We start from the raw sequence: 19010 nt of genomic DNA, 5'->3' as shown, positions 1-19010 counted from the left end.
AAGTTTTATGTTATTTTTTTAAAGAAATTAATAGTTTTGAGAAATGTGTTTAAAATATTGTACTCACTTTAGATGAAGAATCTAGTCAAATCAGAAGCCTAATAAATACTGTTTTATTTATATGGAGCTGGGCTTCCTAATGGGGGCCGCCATGTTGATATCACATGATCATAAATTCTTTCTCTGACAGAATAAATGAATCATGACTGACTGTGAATAGCACATTTCTACAATGTCATTGGTAACCCAAAACTATTTCGAAATCGGCCCTGGCAACATAATATCAGCATACAATCAGCACAGGTGCCCCCCAGGGATGTGTGCTCTCCCCACTACTCTTCTCCCTCTACACCAATGACTGCATCGCCAAGGACCCCTCTGTCAAGCTCCTGAAGTTTGCAGATGACAACACTGTCATCGGCCTCATCCGAGATGACGATGAGTCTGCATACAGAAGGGAGGTTAAACAGCTGGCTGTCTGGTGCAGTCAAAACAACCTTGAGCTGAACACGCTCAAAAAGGTGGAGATGATTGTGGACTTTAGGAGGAACACCCCAACACTGACCCCCCTCACCATTCTAAACAGCACTGTGGAATCAGTGGAGTCATTCAGGTTCCTGGGCACTACCATCTCACAGGACCTGAAGTGGGAGACCCACATTGACTCCATTGTGAAAAAGGCCCAGCAGAGGTTGTACTTCCTTTGCCAGCTGAGGAAGTTCAACCTGCCACAGGTGCTGCTGATACAGTTTTACTCAGCAGTCACTGAGTCTGTCCTCTGTATTTCAATAACTGTCTGGTTTGGTTCAGCTATGAAATCAGACATCAGAAGACTACAAAGGACAGTTCGGACTGCTGAGAGGATTATTGGTTGCCCCCTGCCCCCCCCCCCCCCTTCAAGAACTATACACTTCCAGAGTGAGGAAAAAGGCTGGAAAAAATCACTCTGGACCCCACTCACCCTGCCCACTACCTTTTTGAACTGTTGCCTTCTGGACAGCGCTACAGAGCTCTGAGCACCAGAACCGTCAGTCACAAGAACAGTTTTTTCCCTCAGCCTATCCATCTCATGAACAGTTAAATTGCCCCATTGAGCAATAACTATGTGCAATACACAGTTTAGTGTATATTTATCCAACACATCCAACCTCTTCTGCCATTTCATTCCTCTGAGAAAAAAAAAAAAAAAAAACATTTGCAATGTACATAACAGATTGTATTTGCACTGTACATAACAGATAACAGATTTGTATTAGATTTGCACTACGTATGTGTGTGTCTGTGTGTCTGTGTGTCTGTGTGTCTGTGTGTGTGTGTGTGTGTGTGTGTGTGTGTACGTATGTGCATAATTATTTTTTAATTTTTTATTATTATCTATGTCTTGCTGCTGTTCTTGTGTTGTTTTTGTATTGTTGTACACTGGAAGCTCCTGTCACCAAGACAAATTCCTTGTATGTGTAAGCATACTTGGCAATAAAGCTGATTCTGATAAGCAAAAATATTTTTTATATATTTTTTACACAATATATTTTCTTTTTGAAAAGTTTGTTACTTTAGACCTGAAAACAAAACACACATTTGCCACAATTTTATAAAGTGATGATGACTCAGGTTTAGTTGAATTGAACCCACCTGTTACCTGGCTGGCACCTGTCCGATCTCTTCACTGTATTGGTTGAGCGTTCTTGTGACTGACCTGATATCTGATATCAAGTGCTGGAGGTAGGCGATGTCTGAATGAATATTTAACTATTCTTGGAGCATGGCTACGTAATGAGGAGTCCAGCTGTTCAATAACCTCATTTCACTTGGAACTGCCACATTAATGGAAGTTTACGTGTTTTCACACTCCCTGTTTCTTGTTTTGTTGTTTCACACGCTGAGTGAAGAATAAGCCCATGCAGGGCTCTTTGCACAGCAGCGGTTTAATAATTTACGCCAGAACATTTGGTAGACTCTGTCAGGAAAAGGAAATTAAGATTTCTTCCCCACCCCCGCCATCCCGCCTTTCCGTATTTTTTTGTTCTTGGTAACTGTCCCTCCTCTCTTCCCTTTCAAATTGGAAATAATCCAACATCCATCTTTATATGCTCTATTTTTACAACAATATTAGACAGGATGTTAAGAGACACAGAAAAGTGGAGAGGGAGAGAATGGGAATGACATCCGGGCAATATATCAGATCTACATCTCTGTAGGAGCACCATGGAGCCCCACTGTGAAAAGCAAAACAATCAAAGCCAAACAATGTTTTTTTTTTTTTTTTAAGTTTAATGTACAGTTATGTGAAACAGGTTTTTGGTCAAATTAAGTTTTACATGGGCCGGAGCTACCCAACATGACAGCCAAGTAATAAAATATGACTGAAGCAACTGGAAAAATTAGTGTGTTTATATGTGCGCTGATTAAATACAGATTATCCTTAATAAAAAGACAACGTGTAAGGTCATGTAAACACCTTCACGTTCTTTTATCAGGTCATTAACAACGCAAAAAAACTATTGGCAGATGTAGACGTAGACTCCTTTATTGTCATGCTCGCGGCAATGTTTGCAAGTGACTACAAAACCAGAGAATAACCAGAAGGTTTTCAAATCTCATATAAACGCGTTTTCTTGCATTGTCAGATTTTATGAGTAAACTGATTTCAGAAGTTACCCAGCCCATTGTTGTGCATTTAAACACACTCAATGTCCAGTTGCTTTTTGTTCTATTGCATTGTGTTATGCGAGCAGGTGCGCTACCGCTGCACCTCATCTTCAGACCTTTAGACACTGATCCTTTTTTTAGTCTTTGGAAGCACAAAAGCTGTGACGTTATCCGTATACCACTAACTATTGTTGTTTCTAGGTTTCCAGCCTAGTGGTTACCTCAGTATAGCTTCCAGGCACAAGTTACCTCATGTTAGATGTTGTTAAAGTGATCAATAAATAGTTTTTAGAATGTTCGGCAGTGCAGCGTTTTCACGCTCAATATCTAGGCTTTAATCATCTACTTATAGCTCTTCATATAGAGCTGTTTGTTTGATTTGGTTTGTGGGAGATAATTATGGAACAGGATTAACTGGCCATCTAAGGGTGTTCTCTCAAATACAGATTACACCTTGTCTGGGACACAATAACACACTGAACACTGACTCTTTTAAGAGAACAATAATTTTTAGTCTTGCACTAGGCTAATGGGGCTTTTCCACTGCACGGTACAGCTCAACTCAACTCGACTCTGCTCGCTTTTTGGGGGTTTTCCACTGTGGATAGTACCTGGTACTTTTTTTAGTACCACCTCGGTCAAGGTTCCAAGTGAGCTGAGCTGATACTAAATGTGATGTCAAAACCCTGCAGATCACTGATTGGTCAGAGAGAATCGTCACTACCAGCGTCACTGGATTTGCGACACGGGACAGCAACCTGCTAGTTTTAAAGTTAGCAACAGCGACAGCAATATCATTTGTTCACGTGACTTTCGAATTGTAAAAAGAACTGGCTGTGCGCAAAACCATGCCGTGGTCAATAAATGAGGTGCAGACGTTCTTCACGTTAGCGATGAACAAAACGACGCGAAACGAAAAAGTCTTTCAGGAAGTGTCTCAGCTGTTGGCTGCACACGGCTACCGCCGGACCTACCAACAGTGTAGGGAAAAGTTAAAAAAACTTAAAAGTGACTAGAGAACCATCAAGGACCACAATAGGCGGAGTGGTTAAAACAGAAGGAAGTGGTTCGACCAAATGGAGGGAGAATGCTCTGGACTTTGCGTTGTTGGAGTCCACGGTGGAGGATGGTACGTTTTGTTACGTTAACTCTATATTCTGCTTGAAAGCTTCACTTTATTTAGTTAACCAGCTACTGGAAAGCTTGCTCCTAAAACAGCCAGGCCAATTTAACTGTTACACTTGTGTAAAATCACCATGCAACTACTGCTTTATGCAGCACAATGAGCTAGTTGCTAACTGCTAGCGGTCGTGTCATTGTTTATGGTCAGTAATGTTTGTGTCGTGTTTAAGATGATGTCACGGCAGTAGAGGCGGCGCAACTATGACGATCAGCCTATAATCCCACCCATGTTGAGGTGGCACCAAACTGCAGTGGAAAAGCAAGCTCAGAAAAGTAAAGCATGCAGAATCGAGTCGTCGAACCGTAACATGCAGTGGAAAACTTGAAATCACTTCATCTTCAGGCTAGTCATGACACAAGCAGCATTTCAGCCCATACTAAACCATCCTACAGACGTTTACATTGGTCAGACCATAAGCTTTAAGCGAGTGATTTTTCTGCACCCTAACCTGTTTGTGTCATTAGCCAGCCAAGCTAAAGTAGCCAAGGAAATGATAACATATGAGCGGGTCTCTCAACCTCCGCTCTGAGCACATTGCCCTTGCGGAAACGCAAATCCATCAGGGTCCATTGGCTTAGAGACACAAAAGGTCAAGGGCATGCAGAGCCCGATCTGTGGAGGTGCCCTGACACAAGCTTGGGTTCTTGGTTTACTGAAAGCTGATGTACTCTTGGATCCTTTTGCTTTTTTTTTTTAAATCAGTTGAGTGGTCAACCGATATGGGTTTTATATGCGGATGCTGATATCTACTGTAGAGAGCAAGGTGGCTGATGGCCAATCTTATGCTGATATATAATACAATTTATTGATAGATATACAGTATATATATAAGACCCGAGCGCGACTGCTGTGTGCATTTTCCATTTTCTTTTTTGATTTCTAAGTAGTAGCTCCTAATAAACATGCAAAAAAAGAATATTTTTGAAGAGCAAATTGTTTTCCTAAAAATTGCTGTCCTCATATGGGGACAGCGGGACTAAGTTGTGAAATTTTAAATAATACCAAGCTACAGTATATAAAGTAAAAAAAAATAAAAAATGTCATCAAATTGTTTATGTTTCCAGGAGCGTTGGTTATTCATGTTTTTGAGACGTTGCAGACATTACAGCTGATGTTCTGTAAATCTGCTTCAGAAAAATGTGTAGGCCTATTGGGAAAAGCACAAATAAAAAATTATATTAAAAAACTATATAAATAAATTATTTGACTTGATTTGACTTATGTTTCAATGTTTTTTTTTTTTTTTTTTGTACTTTGGCAACAAAATCTTAATGTTCTCTCTTTTATGGAAACCATGGAGTGCAGATCAATCTATTATCTATATACTATAATTATTAATAAATGATTAATCTATTAATTTGAAAATAAAAATGTGGATAAATAAACCAATTTATAAATGGACAAATAGAAAGACATTTATATGTGTTTATTTAAAGCGATAGTACACTCAAAAATGAAAATTCTCATTATTTACTCACCCTCATGATATCCCAGGTGTGTATGACTTTCTTTCTTAACCAGAATAATTTGAAGAAAAATAGAAAAATATCAAGTCCAAGCGGTCTCTCATGTGACATATTCGCTTTGCCATGGATACAGATGTAATCTCATGTCTCCACTCGGCTGAGACATCCAGGATAAGCACACAAATGCACCTTTGTGAGTAAACAAACAGATTGATACAGATCTAAACCAAACCAACCAAAATACTGTACAGCGTTCCTCCTCACTTGTAAACAGTGCTGCTCTTTCGGCTGTGATGTATGTGCGTCAGTTCTTGTGTGTTTCAAATGCCAATGCGATTATGTCACGTGCATTCTGCTGCAGTACGGAAGCATGATTTAGAGTTAAAGTGCTTAAATATTTATCTTTTTCGCACCAAATGTGATCATGTTGCTTTAGAAGACATTAATTTGACAGCTGGTGTTGTATGGATGACGTTTATGCTGACTGTCTGTGATTTTTGGAGCTTCAAAAGAGAAATCTCCATTCATTTGCATTTTAAGGACCAACTGAGCTTTTTTTCTTCAAATGTGTTCTGGTGAAGAAATAAAGTCATACATACACCTGGGATATCATGAGGGTGAGTAAATAATGAGAGAATTTTAATTTTTGGGTGAACTATCCCTTTAATTCAAGTTTTAAAATAAAATTATATTTAACAATAAAATTGTGCATTAATAAATCATGTATTTAATTCATGTTTATTTAAATGTAACAATAAAATAGCACATTAATAAGTAATTTTTAAATGCATCTTTTAAATAGTGTTTTAAAAAAGCATTTGGAAAATTTGCCAATGGCTTTTCTTTTCATTTTACTTCAGCTTTTCTTTTTCCATTTGACAATCCAGTTTAAAAATGCCATTGGACAGTTGACTTGTGGGAGCAACGAACTTTTGACTCAGTTTTAAGATACACACCCTCTCTCACGTGCCACTCGAATCAGCTCAAAACGTTCTGTTGACTGCATTGCGGTTAGCAGCTCCCTTCCATTGTGCACATTTGAGGAGGGCCTGCGTTTGGAATTTAACAGCAGCAGCGACAAGTGACCATTAACTTCTAATACGTTTAGTGTCATTTTCTTTTGTGTGGGCATAATAGTGCACGTAAAATGCTCATACCACTATAAATAACTGCCAGTGACAGGCCTTCTTACATCTCCTTCAATTGGCACGTAAGAGAGGGGAAGTGTCTTAAAACTGAGTCGAGAGTTCATTGGTTGCTCCCACGAGTGAACTGGCCAATGGCATTTTCAGACCTGAGGCTCGTTTGATTTGTTCCAAAACAGGGGCTAAAATTGTTACATTGTTGATTTTTCTTGGTTCCGTTTAGGGCTGGGTATTGATAAAGATTTCCCAATTCAGTTCAATTCCGATTGACAAGCTCTCGATTAGATTACATTTAGATTCGATTCAGTATCGATTCATTTGAGTTTATTTCAGTTATAATGCCCCTTTTGCTTACATACACTGGTGTAAATGTACAGATTTTGCTCTTATGGAAAGAAATTGGTACTTTTATTCACCAAAGTGGCATTTAACTGATCACATTGTATAGTGAGGACATTAATAACATGAAATATTACTATTACAATTTGAATTTTTTTTTCAGAACTTCTTAAACTACTTCAAAGAGTTCTCATCAAAAAATCCTCCACGTGCAGCAATGACAGCTTTGCAGATCCTTGGCATTCTAGCTGTCAGTTTGTCCAGATACTCAGGTGACATTTCACCCCACACTTCCTGTAGCACTTGCCATAGATGTGGCTGTCTTGTCGAGCACTTCTCACGCACCTTACAGTCTAGCTGATCCCACAAAAGCTCAATGGGGTTAAGATCCATAACACTCTTTTCCAGTTATCTGTTGTCCAAGTTCTGTGTTTCTTTGCCCACTCTATACTTTTCTTTTTGTTTTTCTGTTTCAAAAGTGTCTTTTTCTTTGCAATTCTTCCCATAAGGCCTGCACCTGAGTCTTCTCTTTACTGTTGTACATGAAACTGGTGTTGAGCGGGTAGAATTCAATGAAGCTGTCAGCTGAGGACATGTGAGGCGTCTATTTCTCAAACTAGAGACTCTGATGTACTTATCCTCTTGTTTAGTTGTACATCTGGCCTTCCACATCTCTTTCTGTCCTTGTTAGAGCCAGTTGTCCTTTCTCTTTGAAGACTGTAGTGTACACCTTTGTATTAAATCTTCAGTTTTTTGGCAACTTCAAGCATTGTATAGCTTTCATTCCTTATTTTCATCATTTTGGTCACATTTTGGCTTTTTAAAAATGAACAAATGAATGTATTCAATCAATAAATAAGATATTACATTTCATATACTGTATTATTTTTGTTACATATTTATTGTTAAATTGCATAATTTGTACTATTTACAAGTATTTACATTGATTTGTTGAACACCGGTACTGTCTCTTTAACAAAAAAACAAAAACAAAAAAAACAGCATTTTTGTAAACAGCACCTTTATATGAGTGCATGTTAACTAGAGAGGACTTGAATGGCTTTACCTCAACTGTGCGATGTATGATTATAATTAAATGTTTTTTTTGTAATTGTTTTTGATAAACAACTGACTGTAAAGAACAGAAAGTGTATTAAAAGAGAACATATTCAATGACAAATGGATTATATGGATCTCGTCTTGGACACATTACACGGAACAACTTTTACTTTCACACAGTGAAAGGATCTCGCTGCTGAACACTTAACGAATAAACTACACAATTACTGGTGAGAGAACTGTAAACATATACCAGCCAGTTGCCAAATATTTTCACTTTAGTCACATAGCGCGAAATTTGGTTGCAAATGCGAATGATTTCCTCTCATTGTAGTAGAGGATTGCGCATCGAGTGAAAGATCAGTCTTGGGATTTAAGAATTGATATCAAGATCGTTCAAATGAAGATTACGATTAATCTGAAAAACTATATTTTTACCCACCCCTAGTTCTGTTGGCTTTCACAAGGCAACATTTAGAAAAGAACCAAAACTGTGTCAATATAAGTCAGTTGTGAACAAGCTGTCCCCTTATTGGTCAAAATGTTTGTGCCCTGGATTTAGCGCATCCATTGATATAACTGTTAAAATGATATACCTGTAAAAATGATAGAAGACAAAGGCAGGCCTAACACAGTCGTAAAACCTAACTCAGGCCCACATGCCAAGTCATAAATTTTACTGATAAAAATCATGCCAAAATCAAACAAAGGGAGTCCAAAACAGACTACAAATCCCATGAAGCCTTGCTCACTAAAGGATCGAACTCTCAACTCCTATTGGATGAGGCACATGACAGAACGCACCTCAACCATGACATCATCAGGAGTAGAAATACCTCTGAAATGCTTCCGGGATTTGCTTCCAGCAACTTTGCTCGCCGTGTGTAGACTCAGCTCATCGCTGCTCTCAGGTGTAGCCTCGTGGCACAAGGAAGTAACGTCTGACTTGAAACTGTGGCCATACAATCTCCATCTCGCTGGACGAGTTGAGATTACTCTGTGTTCCACCGAACACTCTAACGGATCCGAAGGAGACCGCCGAGCAATCCGCATCTTCATCCGTTTGCCTGCAGAAGTGAAGAGAGAAAAGATTTCTCTTCCATCTTCAATCAAGTCGACGTCGGTGATTTCTCCGCCAGCCCACCGAGAATCAGCAGCCGTACCTCCCGCCGACAGAGCGAGAAAACGGCCTCCCATCATCACCCGAGCCTCGAGGAACCGAGTCTGAGTTAAAGGACGGATGAACACACATTCTGCATCCTCATACGATTCAAGTAAGAGGTTTACGTCTGGGCAGAGATAGAATATTATAGTGTGTTATTCTTGTGTTTCAAGGTTTTTGCTTGTACAGTTTACGGACCGCCATGTCCGCTCATTATTAATACTCAGGGTATTAATTATCACGAATTTGATTTGCTGTATTGTAGTCCAACCACATTGGACTGTTGTGCATTTCCGCCATCGCGGGTGAGACCGGCAAACTGAGTTTATCCATTAAAAAAATCAAAGACCGCGGGATGGTTTACGAGCCGTCCACCGTGTCTCTGAGTGATAAACTAATAGCTGCTTTCTCTCCCACGATCGTGAAACCGGCTTTGGGGCCGTCACTTAATTGTCTCTCTCTCTTGTACTAACCACACACGCACGCACGCGCACGCACGCACGCGCGACCCCTCACAAACATTCTCGCACACATTTTTGGCTAGTAGATAGCTTCGTGATAAAGCTCAGCTTTGTCCCTAAGCTATCGTACAAGCAGATACACGCGGTAACTGGTAGATGCCATTGACTGGTTTCTCTCCACCCACATTCGCGGCCATATTCTTTGGCCGGAAGTCTCGCGTGACATACTCTCCACGAGAGTCATGTCCGCCATTTTGTGCGCGTCCCTCCTTACACACAAACGCACACACACACACCCTCATGTGTTATAGGATTATTTTGATTTCCATATCTAATCATATCACTGTTTAGTTTGTAGTTGTAAGTCGGAAGTTTATTGACTGCATTGTATTAATTATTAATTGATATTACTGCATAAATAAACTTTGTTATATTACAAAGAGAAGTGTTTTGGTTTGTTTTGCATATGCCTGTGTCATGCTGACGGGATGTCAGTGCTCGGATTCATTGTTTTTTCCCGAAAATCGATATTCTTCGGATGTCGATTTTCCTAAGAAAACAATCTAATATTGAGACTGTTATACTATTTGGTTATTAGTCCCTGATTCCAGGGTGGTGCCCCGCCAATATTAATCCTTATTAATATTCTATTGATTTTGATAATTGATAATTATCTTTGATGATTGTTGAATTTGAATGATCAATAAGCTAGTGTTAATTTTAATTAATGTTTCATCGATGTTAATGATTAGTGATTATCTTTGATAATTGTTGATTTAATGGATTAAAAAAAGCTAACATTGATTCTTATCAATGTTCTATTTATTTTAATAATTAATAATTATCTTTGATAATTATTGATTATTGCTAATTACCAAACCCGCTCCTAAACATAGCGCACAACATTTACTGGAGCCCCATATGAGGTTTTAATGAGTTATTCAATTAATTAATTTAAATATTAATTAATAACTAAAGAAATAATTAATTATTTCTGATAGTTACACCGATCTAAACAACCAGTAAAGCCCTACAGTTTATATCACGCTTATGCAAAATGTCACTGCATGCTACAGATGCACGTTCCAGTCAGAGGTTGCACTGCAAATAAACGTTATCCGACACACGGGTGATATGAGTTGTAAAATATACATCGGCTAATATTTGGAATTTTTAATTATCAGATAATATGTTCCAGTTTTCCAGAAATACAGGCTGCTCTGGAAAAAGACGGTTTGGTTGTTTCAAGGAGCACAATACGACAACACTACAAAAATTAGCTGCATGGTCGAGTTGCCAGAAAGAAGCCAATGCCACAAAAAAGCCCGGTTACAATATGCCCGACAACACCTTGACACGCCTCACAGCTTCTGGCACACTGTAATTTGGAGTGACGAGAACATATGGTCACAACCATAAGCGCTATGTTTGGAGAGGGGTCAACAAGTATTGTGCTCCTTGAAACAACCACACCCTCTTTTTCTAGAGCAGCCTGTATTTCTCCTGAGGTTACCTGTGGGTTTTTCTTTGTATCCCGAACAATTCTTCTGGCAGTTGTGGCTGAAATCTTTTTTTGGTCTACCTGACCTTGGCTTGGTATCAAGAGATCCCAGAATTTTCCACTTCTTAATAAGTGATTGAACAGTACTGACTGGCATTTTCAAGGCTTTGGATATCTTTTTATATCCTTTTCCATCTTTATAAAGTTCCATTACCTTGTTACGCAGGTCTTTTGACAGTTCTTTTCTGCTCCTCATGGCTCAGTATCTAGCCTGCTCAGTGCATCCACGTGAGAGCTAACAAACTCATTGACTATTTATACATAGATACTATTTGCAATTTAAAAAGCCACAGGTGTGGGAAATTAACCTTTAATTGCCATTTAAACCTGTGTGTGTCACCTTGTGTGTCTGTAACAAAGCCAAACTTTCAAGGGTATGTAAACTTTTGATCAGGGCCATTTGGGTGATTTCTGTTATCATTATGATTTAAAAAGGAGCCAAAGAACTATGTGATAATAAATGGCTTCATTTGATCACTATCCTTAAATAAAAGACTTTTTTATTTTTATTTATTTATTTATTTTTTTTGCATGATCAGTCATATTTTCAAAATCAATGCCAAAATTTCACAATTTCTGCCATGGTATGCAAACTTTTGAGCACAACTGTGTGTGTATATATACACAGCGTGTAAAGGTTTATTATATATATATATATATATATATATATATATATATATATATATATATATATATATATATATATATATAATATATATATAATATTGCTTATATGAAACAAACACTTAAAATACACAATATTTACACAAAGTTCACTTATAAAATTTAATACAGAATTTTTTTATTGTGAAAATGATAAGGCTGTAGGTAGATTTTAGAACTGACACTAGGTGAAAAGACCACATGAGATAATGTTGTCTGACAATCTCAAAATTGACAGTTATCGGCCTGACCAATATATTGGTCTGTCAGAAGTCTTGTAAATGAAACAAACACTTACTGTACACAATATTTAGTCAGAATGCTCTTAAATTGAATACAGAAAAGGTTTATTATCAATTGGCTGTAAATAGATTTTCTAACTGACACTAGGCCGAACGGTCACTCTTGTTAATCTGATATCATCCTGGCCAATATATTGGTCTGTCACCAGTCCTGGATGATGATTGATCAATGCAAAGTCCCAGCCATGCTAAAATCCACGATATCCACCTTTTTCCTGATCGCAGAAGTGTTCCTCGATTCATAGCTGAAGCCTGTTTTCTAGTCTCCAGTGTTTTCAATCGCATCTTCGTATGTTTTTAGCTGATAATGTGATGTTTAGCTTATTAAATTGTACAAATTGGCAAATAAAAAAATTGTGTCTCCAAAGTGACAGTACTTTACAGAGTCTCGATGATCATCTTTTGATAGTGCCTCACCCGAGTGCGTTGATGACATGAAGCGATGGCCCGAGGTTAGTTACGTTGAGTAAACAACTTCGAGTTATGACAGCCAACAACTACACAAGTTGAGCCTGAACTCATATTTACTCCAACTAACACCATTTGGATCACTTGTTACAAATTTTTATATTGCTTTTTATTGAGACCAGAAAACAGTCAAGACAGCAACAATCAAAATCATCATGGTGCTTGCCCATGGTTGGTCAGAAAAACTGTGTATAGGTTGTGTTTGAAACTTGAAGAAGTCTTGCTGCCCTGTCAGTCAATGACGAATTTGACTGACGGCTTTAAAGGCACCATAACATCATGTCTAATCTACATCTAAATCCTTCAAATTTTGCCATTTTGATATCAGTAGAAGGATGGCACTTTAATGAATTGGCTTAATAAAATAACATTTTAATGTAAAATTGTGTCCTTCATATTTTTGTCATGTAGTCACACTGGTTTATAAAAGCAATAATGCAATTGAAACCATGCTATATTATGAATATAGCCACGGCTGAAGGGATTACTGGCAGTCCTCAGTGTGTCTCATCTAACAGCACCCTTTAGCCCATATTCACACAGTATAGATCAGCCTTATTGCTTTAATTAAGCCTGGAGGAAAAGTCTTTACACACACAAAAAAACACACAGCTCAAGGGTTGGGTGGGAACAGCATGACCACTTAGCTGACTGCTTGCTTATAGACTGTAATAACAGTCAAACACAAAGAGCCCATAATGACAAACTATAATGGCCTTATTTTGCCTTCCCTCTTCCTCATTCATCTTAATGATATTTTTCCTCTGATTTCTCCCTGTCTTCTTCTCCTCTTTTCTGCAGGTTTGCTAAGAACCTCTCCCCAGATAAGATTAATCTGAGCACTCTGAAAGGGGAGGGCCAGCTTACCAACCTGGAGCTGGATGAGGAGGTTTTGCAGAATATGCTGGATCTGCCCACCTGGCTCGCCATTAATAAAGTGTGCTGCAACAAAGCTGCCATCCGGGTAAGAGACACCCCTGTGTCATTCATCTGCTCCTTGATGACATCAGGGCTGGGAATTGCCACAGACCTCCTGATTTTATATTCCAACGATATTCACTTGCAGATTCGATATGTATTGTGATTTTTAAAGTATTGCGATTCTGTTAGTATTATGATTTGTCTATTGAATAACAGCTTTGTCTGAAATGACTGTTTCACTCTGTAATACAGAATTTGCAGGTAAAAGGTTGGGATGTGCAAAAATACCAATTTAAAGCGACCAGTTGTCCAGTTGGTACGTTTCCTGAGCTATTAGTCAACTAGTCAGTGTTAAGGATGTATAAATAGGCTGCATTATGTCCATGTTACCCAGTCAGATGTGTTTCATAGGGATATATGGACGCTAAGCACAGCCCTTTAACAGGGTAAATAATGGATATTCAACAAATAAATAGGCTAAATAACTATAACGTATTATCTCAAAAAGCGAAAAGCTCTAATAGAGAGCAGAATGACTCCTGACAAATACTCTCCACAACACCTCACAAATAAACCTATATTATGTATAATAACAGGAACATTACACACACAGCAGAGGATTAGACGTCCGACAGTCAACAAGCAGCACTTTGATGGAAGGACTAAATGTAAAGAATTAAAGAGACAAAACTTCTCAGAGAGAAAACCTGTTAATGTGGAGCTCTGCACGAATATAGCTTCCTATATCTACCTATCAGTCAGTGTATTAGTGTTAAGCTAAACGTTTTATATTAAATAAAATATAGATTTTTCATCAGGGAGATGATTTTAAAATTGTTTGTCTAAAGAATCGCGAATTGTAACAGAATCCATTCCCCCCCCCAACCCCTAGATGACATCATAATTGCAGAATCTGCAAGCTGCTCTCCAGATTTGCACACTTGGAGTGCATCCCAATTCGCATACTATTCTATACGTTCTATATAGTATATACAATACAAGATTGGGAAAGGTGTGTCCCAAATCATATGTTAAAAATAGTGTGCTGTTTAAAGTTTTCATTTGTGCATGCTTTTTGGACTAATACTGCCCACAGCCCTTCGCACTATGCAAGATAATCGATTTGCGATGGTTCTCTCATGTGGTACCAAGGTGCAATTTTATGATGTTGTAGAATGTCCCAATACTAATGCACTGGCTGACTTTATACGTAAAAGTATGTACTTGCGTAGTAGAAGTGTGCGAATTGGGATTTAGCCTTGCACACAAGGATAGTTCACACAAAAATGAAAATTCTCTCATCATTTACTCACCCTTATGATATCCCTGATGTGTATGACTTTCTTTCATCTGCTGAACTCAAATGGAGATTTTTAGAAGAATATCTCAGCTCTTTTGGTCCATACAATGCAAGTGAATGGGTGCCAAAATTTTGAAGCTCCAAAAATCACATAAGTCACCATAAAAGTAATTCATAAGACTCCAGTGGTTAAATCAGTTTCCTCAGAAGCAATATGATTGGTGTGGGTGAGAAACTGATCACTTTCACAATCTTCTTGTGTTTTTGGTGAGTCACATTTGGCATGCATACCACACCCTACTGGCCAGGGAGAAGAATTTCAAGCAAAAAAGGACTTAAATATTGATCCGTTTCTCACCCACACCTATCATATCACTTCTGAAAATATGGACTCAAACACTGGAATCATATGGATTACTTTTATGATGCCTTTATGTGCTTTTCGGTGCATCAAAATTTTAGCACCCATTCACTTGCATTGTATGGACCTACAGAGCTTAAATATTCTTCTAAAAATCATAATTTGTGTTCTGCAGAAGATAGAAAGTCATACATATCTGGGATGGCATGAGGGTGAGTAAATAATTAGAGAATTTTCTTTTTTGGGTGAACAATCCCTTTAAAGAAAGCTACATACAGCTACATTCATACTCACCGATTTGCACCTACAAAGCATACATCACCTGACCAGAGCTCAGTTGTTTTTAATGAAAATTGGAGAATTGAGGTGACATGAGTGGCAGCGATCGATAGCGATGCACAGGCCCACACAGAATCTGTGCACGCAAAACTTAGTAGATAGCTCCGTAGATTTAGGATGCCTATAATTCACGCAGCTCTACACATCCCCCACCCCTTGTGGGTTGTTTATTAAAGATTTGTGCTAATTTGATAGTGTCTTCAGCTATCGATAAAACTATAGTAATCTTGGCTCGATTTAACACATTTTACCATGCTAAATAGAATTCCGTACATTTTCCCCAAAATCAGAGCAGAAAATGGGGGAAAATTCTGCATTTTTCCAGAAGTTGAGCAGAGTTTATTTTTATGCAAATGAGCAGTGACGACTGACAAGGTGCCGTAACTACCAATGGCAGTGCAGACAGTGATGGATAGGAATAGGTTGTCTCAGAGCAGGTTTGTTGAAGCGCAGAATCAGAGTAAATGTGCCCTGTAATCACAACAGGGAATCTATGACAACATGCTGCTGACCACACAGGCCTCAAAGTGGCAGTGACTCAATGTTATTTTAAATATGACCCTTTTTATAACACTGACTTAACTGGTTTGAAGTTTCACACCTTACATGATAAATGCTACGTTTGCTACAGTAACAAACACCGCAGTCTATTTTCCCACATTGTAATGTCAATCTCAAGCAGTTGAACCAATACACAGTCTGATCTTGTAGTTTTCTCTTTCTGGCCCCACTAGACTTGCTCATCCTTCACTCTGGCAGTTTTGATCAATTACCTGTTAGTCAGGTGCAGTTTTCCACCTTTTTTGTCATTATTGCAGCTATTTGATTGGTTCAATGAAGCCCACGCCTGTGTAATGGGTGACTGAGAGAGTGGAGAAGGCCAAGGATAGTGTGTGTGTGATGAACTCCAGCTCAGACAGGAGAAGGGGGTCTTGACAAGGACTATGAAATGCTCTTTTCCTCTCCTCTCCTCTCTTTTCTTTCTCCCCTTCAGTCTCTTTTATTATTCTGTCCTCTGATCTCGTTAAAAAAAATCAACCTCATTGTATTTCAATGTGTGTTGCCTGAAATAGGGTTTCTCCATTTCCACTTTCACATCCATATTAGAGTGCAGAAAAAATAAAATGGACCTTTCCGTATTCTGCACTTTAGAAATGTGTGTTGTGTCCCCGTCTGACTCTTAAGAGGAACATACTGTTTTGTCCTTCTGGCTGTGGCCCAGGTGCTTCTAAACGCTCCCTGACGCAATCTGGAAAAACTCTGTTCACACACACACACACACACACACACACACACACACACACACACACACACACACACACACACTGGACATATACAACAGGTCCACCATACTTAATCTGTACTGTAGACATCTTCTGCCATCTCTCTCTCTCTGTCTCTCTAGGTCTCTTTCTTTCTGTTCCTCTGTATATTCCTTTCTCTTCCTCTATTTGGTAAAAGAGCATCAGAACTGAATGCTAGTAAAGTGCGTGTGTCCTTTATCTAGAGGCCTAGTGCAATTTTATTAACACACATTGACTAGACATGCACACAGGTCAAGGTGCAGATTGCTTAATCTATCTTGGGAAAGCTCCTGTAAACGGTGCATAATTACAGACTGTAGTGTATTTTCATAAATGTATTTTTCCGGTGTGTGTCTCAGATCCCATGGACCAAACTGAAGACTCATCCGATCTCTTTGGTAAGAATTACAAGGCTTCGAAAAACAAAAATAGATATGATACTTTACAAGATAAATCTTTAGTTGTTATTAAAGGATTTTTTTTCTTTTCTTTTTTCATATTTTAATCAGTGTTGTTTTTCAGGTTTTTTGTTTGTCATTCTTGCATTACCTAGAAATGTTTTTTTTTTTTTTTTTTTTTTTTTTTGAGTCTGCTTTGACCTAAGACAGTTGTATATTTATGGTTGTTAAACATCGTGGCTGTAAATCATATCTTTTAGTCTTTGGATAAAGTTGTCATGGAGATGAGCACCTGTGACGAACCTCGCCCTCCCAACGGCCCATCACCCATAGCAACAGCCTCGGGTCAAAGGTCAGTTTCAATTTAGTGGCTCCATTTCCCTCGGATTGTGCTCCTCCTCCACTACTTCTTGGTTTAGCACATCATGGATGACTTGCTGCCTTCATTTCACATCTGAATCATCATATTTACAAGATTAACACCATAACAATGTCGTAGTTACCAGTGGCAATCTCTTGATTTTCTTTGAGCCTCAACTTTCTGAGTTAGGGGTTTGCCAATTAAAAAATCATGGCAGATGCTAATGGGTATTGATCATAAGTTGTGATTTTGAATGATGACTGCACAATTCAGTTTGTACACATTTTGTGTATTGTCGTTGAAGAGTAGCGATCCAGAAAATATTATTAATTTAGCCTGTTTATGAGGCAACAAGTTTATTTGATTTGCTGTCATTCTCGGTGGCAGCACGAGAATAATAAAATGCATAGATTAAGCATCAATTCCACCATTTATGGACATGCTTTGCTCTTCATTTTGTTGCAAGAGTGTTGAGTCTTCCTCTCTTGGTTGTAAAGAGAAAAAGATTTATAAAATTGCCTAATACATCTATTTTATTTACACACATCACATCATAATTATGCTTTTGAACTTAAGTCCTCTTTGCCCTTCTAAGTGTTTTGTGCTCTCAGTCAAACATAACCTTTTGGTGGTGGGATAATACATGTTTATTTGTTTAATGATATTTTTCCTCTCTCTTATATTATGTTCTTCTCTCTTTCTCAGTGAATATGGTTTTGCGGAGAAGGTAGTGGAGGGCATCTCTCTCTCTATCAACTCCATAGTAATTCGGATCAGCGCCAAAGCCTTCAATGCCTCCTTTGAGCTCTCGCAGCTCCAGGTCAACAGCGTTAACACCAGCTGGGCCGCCAGCAACCTCCGATACACACGCATCTTGGACCCCACACGTGGAGAGGTACAGCACTGCACGTTCACACTGTTTATCTCCGTAATATTATGAAGGATATCAGGGCTGTTTTTCGGAGGTAACACTGGTTCGTTTCAGATCCTTACCTTTAAGGAAGTGAGCTGGCAGATGATCAGGATAGAAGCAGACGCCATCCAGAGCGCAGAGCACGAGGTCGTCAGCGCCCCCATACGCCTCATCACCAACCAATCAAAGATCAGAGTCACTTTAAAGAGAAGGGTAAGGACACGCTCTCACAAACAGATATTCATTACATGTCTTCAAACACAAATGCTGGGTCAAATGTTTAAAGGTAACCTATGTTGTCAAATCTGGGTCATATTATGACTGCTATCATTTTTGTACAATTGATACGATACCGATTATTTTTATATTTAAGAATCAGATAAATAACAGTTCAGTTTTCTTTCTCTTTTTCTTGCCTATGTAAAGCATTTTAAATTACCATTGCATAAAAGATGTGCTATAAAAAGAAATTATGTAAATATACTCTCACCAAGTACTTTATTAGGAAAACTATGGGACTAATAAAGTGCCCGACGTGGTCTTCTGCTGTTGTAGCCCATCCGCCTCAAGGTTCGACGTGCTGTTCATTCTGAGATGCTATTCTGCTCACTACAATTGAACAGAGCAGTTATCTGAGTTACTGTAGCCTTTCTGT

At 38.5% G+C, this 19010-nt stretch overlaps 1 protein-coding gene across 2 annotated transcripts in view; it reads left to right on the top strand.

Moving 5' to 3' along the window:
- Window positions 1–19010, top strand: part of LOC127436878 (UHRF1-binding protein 1-like) — a 55935-nt gene that overhangs the window by 9945 nt on the left and 26980 nt on the right. For both annotated transcript variants that reach the window (XM_051691346.1, XM_051691347.1), the window contains exons 2-6: window positions 13260–13422; window positions 17043–17081; window positions 17342–17433; window positions 18148–18337; window positions 18428–18568. In XM_051691346.1, coding sequence (XP_051547306.1) covers window positions 13260–13422; window positions 17043–17081; window positions 17342–17433; window positions 18148–18337; window positions 18428–18568 — 625 coding nt within the window. The remainder of the gene's footprint in view (window positions 1–13259; window positions 13423–17042; window positions 17082–17341; window positions 17434–18147; window positions 18338–18427; window positions 18569–19010) is intronic.

This window comes from Myxocyprinus asiaticus, chromosome 47, assembly GCF_019703515.2.
Source record: "Myxocyprinus asiaticus isolate MX2 ecotype Aquarium Trade chromosome 47, UBuf_Myxa_2, whole genome shotgun sequence".
In the NCBI taxonomy this organism is placed as follows: domain Eukaryota; kingdom Metazoa; phylum Chordata; class Actinopteri; order Cypriniformes; family Catostomidae; genus Myxocyprinus; species Myxocyprinus asiaticus.
This window is presented reverse-complemented; position numbering and strand designations above follow the sequence as displayed.